We start from the raw sequence: 8,179 nt of genomic DNA, 5'->3' as shown, positions 1-8,179 counted from the left end.
CGAATTATTACCTAAAGCAGCCATACAATCTCTCAAAAAATTATTCAAATCGGAGCACTATAGCATATAGCTGTCATATAAGCCAAACTTTCAAAATCAATTTCTTGTATGTAATCCTTTGTATGTGTGAAGGGTATATATGTAGTTTCGGTGCAACCGTAGTTAATGATTTTTGTTGTTTTTAATATTTTATTGTTCATCTGTCAACAAACACACACATATTCCCACATATAGCTCTCCAGTTATTGTAAGCGAGCCAGTGGAAGCCTTCCTGCCTGTACTTGTAAATAAGTGAATAATATAGGTGAGTTTACTAGCGAAAAAGCATATACTAATAAGCGCCAATTGCGCTACACTTACACACTCAAAAGTGCGTTACAATTTCCGGCAAGCGGGTGACAAAGCGCGTTCAGCTGCCAATTTACGCAAACAAACACACACACAAATACAGAAACGTTCCAGTAATGTTGAGAATATTGATGTCCGGCTGACGTGCAATCGTCAGGTTCTACGGAACTCCATAACAAATCAAAACAAAAATCCCCATTGGTCACTGTCAGGGTTAGCCTCGCGTCGGATGATCTACAGTTTGTGACATTACGCGGCGTTCGCCAGCTCAGCTGTCGGTGGGGAACAACAGAATCGTTGCGTAAATCCATATAAATACTAGTTTATTTGGTATTAAAAATTAGTTCATAACTAGAAATTGAAGCGTCTACACAAATAAGCATTAAATTAACACAAAATGTCGCACAAAGTGTGTGTTGTTTACGCAGTTCTCAGTATCCTTTTGTATACCACAGCAACCGTACAAGCGGGTGTGCTACGCGCTGAGAAGCTAGCTGAGTCACCAGTAACAGAAGCACAAGCCAGCGGGAGCGAACAAACGGAGAGCACAACCATCGATATTATTGTCGGCGATGAAGTGGCGTTCAGCAGAGATGAAGATGCGACTGTGAAGATTGCTATTGCCTCCTTAGATCCGGCACCGGACACGGTCGAAGGCATTGAAATCACGTTGGACACAGTGGACGCTAAAACTGAGGAACCAAAGCAAGAGGAGGCGGCTGAAACGCAAACAGAGGAGGCAGCGCAAGCCGAAGCCGCGCTCAGCAGAGATGAAGTCGCCACCATCAAAGTCAATACGCACGAAACTGTTGATCTTGCACAGAGTGTACCAGCCAGCAGCGTGGAAATCACAGGCACACCACAAAAGTCATCCAAGCTGTTGTTGCTGAGCACACCAAGACTGGCACGCGAGCAGGAGGAAAATATTGCCGAACCCGAAGATGTTGATATCAACACCGCCTTATCCACGGATGACACCACCGAACTAAGCGTTGAGAATCAAAGTGACAACGACAAGTCCAGCGCGGAAAGTGAAGAGCAGGACACAAAAGCCGCCACTGAAGAACCCAGCTTCCTCACACGTGTACGCGATGCAATTTTTGGCAAAAAACCAGCGGACGAAACCACAGCAAAATTGGATGAGCAAGAAGTTGCACCAACACCGAGCGATGAGTTGTTGAAGGCGGATAAGGCTGAGATTAAGAAAGACGAAGAGGCCGCCAAACCAGCCGCTGCAGAACAGACGCCAGCGCCACATAATGATAATGCAGCGACCGCGGTGCTAATCGAAACCGAGGCTGACTATGTGCTCGTCGACAGCGATGTCGAGCACCTGGAGCATCTGGGCAGTTTCACACATGCTGACAGCGAGGAATACTTGCAGCCCATTGTGCACTCCGTGGAAGTAGTGCCGTCACATTTTGAGGAACCGCTGCTTTTCACCACCAGCTACGTGCACGCTTGGTAGTCGGACAGCGTGGATCGTGGCAAGCAGTTATTGTTAAACTAATTTTAATGTCATGTTTTAGTTGCTTGTGCTCTGCGTTTGCTTTTTCGCAGCTTCTGTTTTTCATGCTTGGCGCAAATAGTTATAGTATTCCATTCCAAAGTGTAAAGTAACGATTTTATAATATAGACGAATATTTTTTCTTAATATAACTAGAAAATGTGTTTTCAGTTGGTTTGCCATCATCACCGCCTGGGAACCGCCTGAATCCAATTTCGCGCATCTTATTGGCTTACACAAATATTTAGTTTGCGCTAGTTAGTTCTTCACTTTGAAATAGAAATTTCATTTTGTGTGTATGTCGCCGTCACAAAGGGGATTTGCTGTAAACTCGTTCGGGTGTCGACGGCGTCCTGCATATGCGCAGACCCTCAGTGTCGACATGCATGGCTGCAACCGCAAACTCAATCACCAGATAAAAAGTTTATCCACATAACAGACAATTTACTGATAAAGTTGCCATATTTTGTTGCATTTTAGGGGTTATCCTTCAAATCCTCGATTTCAAAATTCCCAAAACACTTATTTTTGCATTGGTGGCCTATGGTCGCGCTTTAAAAACATAATTCAAGCCGATTCAACAAAATAGTTTCTTTGGTTTCTTCACTTCAGTTCTTTCGCTTGGAACTTTTTTGCAATAGCGGCCTTAGGTCGCGCTTTAAAAACATAAACCTGGCTGATGCAGCACTGGGATATCCACAATTGTCTCACTTGGATCTCCTTTTTGCATTGCTGGCCTACGGTTGTGCTTCTAAAATATAACTCCGGCCGATCCAACATCGGGGTATCATCAAATCTTTCGCTTAGAACTCATTTTTGCAGTGGCGGCCTTCGGGACAGCTTTAAAACGTAACTCAGGCAATCCAACACCAGGATGTCATCAACGTTTTTCGCTTAGAACGTCTTCTTTTATTCGATCCAATGGTCGCGCTTTATCAGGATATCATCAGTCTTCTCGCTTAGAACTCCTTTTTCAAATAGTGGTCCTCGGTATCACTGGTATGTCATCAGTTTTTTCACTTCACTACGGTCGTGGTTTAAAAGCATAACTCTAGACGATCCAACACCGATATATCATCAGCTCGTTCTCTTAAAAGTCTGTTTTGAGTTCGGCCATTGAATTTTAGAGTCTCTCCCAATCTTCGGATCGTAGATAAATAAAATAGGAATACCAAAACGTCCGACGGGATCGAGAAGGATCTCTCCAAGTCGTTCGACAACAAACGAGGTTTCAGACAAGGCGACTCCCTACCGTGCGCCTTCTTCAGTCTACTGCTGGAGATTTAGCTTTCGACGAACAAAGACCTCTCTTATTATTACCGTCCTGCGATATGGTGCGGCCTGGGAGTGATCGAGCGAAATTTTTTCAGAAGATTTATAGTCCTTTACGCATGGCGTAATGGCGAATACAGCAGTCGTTGGCACGATGAGCTGTATGAGATATACGACGACTTTGACATAGTTCAGCGAATGAAAAGACAGCGGCGACTCTGGCTAGGTCATGCCGTCCGAATGCATGAAAACACTACGGCTCGAAGAGTATTCGATGCAGTACCCGCCGGAGGAAGCAGAGACACAGCGAAAAGGGAGAGCATCTGGTGCGATATTGTAAGCACGGCTGTAACAGCGGTTTCTACGGCAATAAAGAAGAGGAAGAAACAGGAATGGAAGAAAAAGATAATTTTTTTACCCACTCCAAACATGATTGCCGGTTCTACTTTCACTGGACTAACGGTGTTCTGTGAAACAATCTTACATTACTCGAACAATGTGGCAACTCTGTCACCAGTAGCACCGGCTGTCCCCTGATGATGACCTTACAGCATTTATTTTACTTTTCAACACATACTTAGGTGACAAATATTTTGCCATTTTTTTGTGACCGTACGCCACGGGTATAAGCAATTTTCCGTTCAAACACTTTGAGCATCACCAACACATGGACACATGGATACGCTTGCATTCGTGCGCACATGTAATATGGAAAGTACATTACTGCGGCTGCATAAGTTTTCCCTAATGTGACCAGCAAACCACCAGCGCCAGCGCCCACGCCACCACAGCTACATGTGCACCACCACGCAGCACAGAGTTGAAGAGCCGGCCAAGAGCTGGTTTCGACGCTTTATAATAGGGTGGAGGCAAACGGCAGCAGCAGCGCTTATAAAAATAGGATGTCATCAAGCAGCGCTGCACAAACTCACCTGACACAGGAGGATCCGTTACAGTCAAACGGCAGTGAAGGTGTGGGCAACTGGGGGCTGTGGGTATATGAGGTAACTGCGGGCTGCGGTGAGTAGTCACATTGGCGCGCGCTGTGGCCTATGGTTGTGGGTTGGCTGGAGATTTACTTCAAATGGACTTGAAAATAGTTTTCACAGCCGCTGATGAGCTGACGCAGGTGCAAGGCTTTGGTTGCAGAACACCAACACACATTCAATAAACTTGAGCACCTACTTATGTGCTTTTGAATGGGCATTAGCAGGTGTGCGTGTGTGTGAGTTCATAACGCACGTATTTCAACACACCAACTTATGCAAAGAAAGCGCAGCGGTGGTGCGGAGTTATAATAAATTCTGGGCGCGGGGCGCATTTGAGCCCAGCGCGCTGGCAACTGACGGCGGCTTCAACACTTTGCACTTCGGCGCCCGTTCGTAATGCGACAACGGCGTGGCAGCGCGCGCTCTTAACTTCTGAGTCGCCAAGCTTCATTGAATGTGCAAATCCGCGAAAGTGGTGAAAATGTGGCGATGTTTTGGCAAAGCGCTGAAATGTTTAAGAGCAACAGCGAACAGCGGCGACGACAAAGTAAGCACCACATCAGCAGCAGAGCTGTGGACGCGGAGACCAAAAGTTCCATATGTTTTGGCAGCAGAAGTTGAGGCGACGCTGCATGTAGCGCCAGTGCGCCGACTTGGCAAAGTAAAAGCCAGTTGATTAGAGCAGCGGCGTGGGTGGGGCGCGGTGCGAAAATTTGTTGCCAGCGTGCGGCTAGCGCGGCTAATGTGCAACATGGAGTGCCACATTATGTGCGCTGTTTAAGTGCATATAAATTTGCGTGTGTTGGTGTATACACGCCCCACTGTAGGAAAAACTCTTGCAAAGCGACGTACGACAATGGCATGTGGACGCGCAGCGGTGAGGCGACGTGCGAGTACACAGTAGATGGAGCGTATAGTAGAAAGGAAGTGTAATTGAATTTTCATGAGGTAATAATTTCTGCGCATACAAGTATTAGTGCATTTGTGTGTGTGTGTCAGTGTACACATGTGTTAATGTATGGGACCGGGGCACCTTTCATTGCTTTAAAATTTCTGAGTGCTAAATTTTGTTAATACAGCTGTGTGTGCTTGTATGTGTGTGTGCTGGAATTCAGCTAAACCGAGACCAACGTACATATGTTGCAGAAATATTTATGTACAAAAACAAGTACAACTGGAGATATCAGCGCATATGTGTATATATACATACATACATACATACATGTGAAGTATATATGAACTAAGCTGTAGAACCTGCGTTTCTTTATAGCTACATTGTTGCCTTTGAATTTAACACAAGCATAACGAAGTGCTGGCAAAACAGCGCCGACACAGCCTGAAAAGTGTGTAAAAAATATATATGAAGGCGGACTAAAATCAAAGCATTTCAAAATCGTATAATCTGCGCATAATGCGCAATTTCAATTTCGCGCCTCAGAAAGCACTTTAAAGTTTGTAAAAGTTAAAGAGCTCGTTTCAAAAGAGGTCGTGGTGAAAAAGAAAGCAAAATAAGAAAAAAAATTTAAACTAAGGTTGCAACGAAGCTAGCATACTCATCGCAAATAATGAAGTTTTCATGGAAGGACTCGATCAGTTTGTATGGCAGCTATATGTTATAGTAGGTCGATCTGAATAATTTTCACGGAGATTATAGCTTTGTTCAAAAAAATAATACATGCCATATTTCGTGAAGATATCTAGTTAATTGTGGAAGTTTTCCATACAAGAACTTTATTGTAATCGTTCAATTTGTATGGCAGCTATATGAAATAGTAGTCCGATCTAGAAAGTTTCTTCAGATCATCATAGCGTTGGTTTGGGAAATATTCCTTGCTAAATTTCATAAATATATATTGTCAACTAAAGAAGTTTTTCATACAAAAACTTTATTTTGATCGTTCCGTTTGTATGGCAGCTATATGCCATAGAGCTCCGATCTAGAAAATTGTTTCAGATTATTATACCGTTGCCTTGGGCAATAAAACTGCCAAGTTTTTTGACGAGATCAACTAAAGAAGTTTTTCAAATAAGAACTTGATTGCAATCGTTCAGTTTATATGACAGCTATATGATATAATGGTCCGATATGGAAATTTTCTTCAGATATTATAGGTTTTTAGTAGGTTTTAATCCATGTCAAATTTCATGGATATATTTTTCCAAACAAAAACTTTTTCATATAAGAGTATAATTTTTAACCTTCATTTTGTATGACAGCTATATGATATAGTAAGTCGATCTGAATAATTTTTTTGGAGATTATATCTTTGCTTTACACAATAATCTGTGCCAAATTTCATGAAAATATGTCGTCAAAAACACAAGTGTTCTATACAAGCACTTCTTTTTGATCGTTCAGTTTGTATGACAGCTATATGCTATAATGTTCTGATATCGGCGATTCCGACAAATTAGAAGATCCTTTGATAGAAAGTAGCGTGTGTACAATTTTAGACTGGTATCTCAAAAATTGAGGTACTAGTTCGCATATATACAGATATACAAATATGGCTAAATCAAGTCAGTTCGTCACGATAATCCTCGATCGATATTGTTGTTTTTTTAGGGTCTACGATGTTTCCTTCAGGGTGTTACAAGCTTAGTGACAAACTTAAAGTATCTTGTTCGGCGTGTAATAAAAACGAGAATCGAAAATAAATGCTTCCAAATTTCATGTAACCGGTAGACTGGTTACCATTCACAAGTAGATGCTTAATCTCTTGCCATGAAAAGCTCGGCAATTTTAATTCAAATAATTTTGTATGCCATTTTAAAAAATTATAAATGTCAGCCAATCTTAAATGCATACCCAGTTTTTTTAACACATTTTACTATGCTTAATCACAAATCCGGTAAGAATGTTTGTGTGTAGCCACTAACAAAATAAAAAAAAACCTTACCCCCAACCTGCGGCAAAGCGCAACAGTTGTAATAGAAAATATTTCATACTAACAAGTCTTGACAAAAATTTAATTTGCGACTCACAAAAGAATTTATTTGCTGCTTCAAAGCCTCCTCTAAGCTCTCCACAGCCCTTCTCCTTTAAGAAATTCTTGTTGCGCTTATAAAAAAAAGTTTCGCAAAGTTCCATGATTACTGCGAACTTGTCCTTGCCATTTGCTTGTTCTGCCAGCATAGTACAGTATTGTTGTTGTTGCAGCGTATGGCTTTTGTCAGTGGTGTTGTTTGCGAAATGTGCTTGCGGCAAACATTTATTGCTAAGTAGCACCAAAGTGCATTTAATCATTTACAAAGTCTCCATTTTCTGCTCAGCCACACACCTTTTCGATATGAGCGCGCTGCTAGGTCGCCACACCGCAAGCCAGCGGCTGCTCCTAAACAAACTTTTCTGCCATAACGTCCGTAATGGAAATCTGAGAATGCAAAATAATGATAAATAATGATTTCTCCTTGTCGCAGAGTTGCTAGTCATGGCCGCATACTTAGCTCCACTGACTGCGACAATAAAATCGTAATACGCCACCGACTCACTTCGAATTCGAACAATTTACGCAATTTACGCTGTCACATAATGACCACCAACACTCCTGCGCAGCCACAAGACAAACTTATGGCTCGGGCATGCCTTGCTGCTGGTCGCCAAGTGGCGAATTGTGACTAGTGGCGGGTGGTTGCCTGCCTGTTTGGTGTTTTAGGTGGTGGCCGCCCATTGCCATTTCGTCACTTCGGATTTTTAAGCTTCTTAAGCAACAAACAGCTGGCACCGCAGCAAAAGTGCTGGTCATCAGTAGACGTGGGAAGAAAGTAGGGTAAATGGAGCGGCAGGTGAATAACCAGCGGCTACAACTCTAACTATTATTTACCCATTGCCGTGACTGGGGACCACATAGGATTTGTGTCATTACAAAAGTATCTGTTTTTGTTTTTGTAAGTCGCACTGCGTGTAGTCTTCTTTGCCACAGCGGTCTTATTAGGAGTCTCTTTGCGAATTTAACCCCAAAAGGACGTAGCAAGCTGGCTCGCATGGCGTTTCCGGCGCATCTAACCCCGAGACACTAGGCATAGACACGACGGCAATACAACGGCGGCAATTTCATAGCAG

General features: G+C 42.9%; 1 protein-coding gene across 1 annotated transcript; it reads left to right on the top strand.

Moving 5' to 3' along the window:
• Nucleotides 1-707: 707 nt before the first annotated feature.
• LOC126761414 (uncharacterized) lies at nt 708-1,964 on the top strand. Its single transcript, XM_050477550.1, has one exon. The coding sequence runs from the start codon at nt 746-748 to the stop codon at nt 1,814-1,816; it is 1,071 nt and encodes a 356-aa protein (XP_050333507.1). The 5' UTR covers nt 708-745; the 3' UTR covers nt 1,817-1,964.
• The last annotated feature ends 6,215 nt before the right edge of the window (nt 1,965-8,179 follow it).

The sequence above is a fragment of the Bactrocera neohumeralis genome, chromosome 6 (genome assembly GCF_024586455.1).
Source record: "Bactrocera neohumeralis isolate Rockhampton chromosome 6, APGP_CSIRO_Bneo_wtdbg2-racon-allhic-juicebox.fasta_v2, whole genome shotgun sequence".
NCBI classification, from domain to species: Eukaryota; Metazoa; Arthropoda; class Insecta; order Diptera; family Tephritidae; genus Bactrocera; species Bactrocera neohumeralis.
The sequence above is the reverse complement of the archived record's forward strand: the minus strand, read 5'-3'. Positions and strand labels throughout refer to the sequence as shown.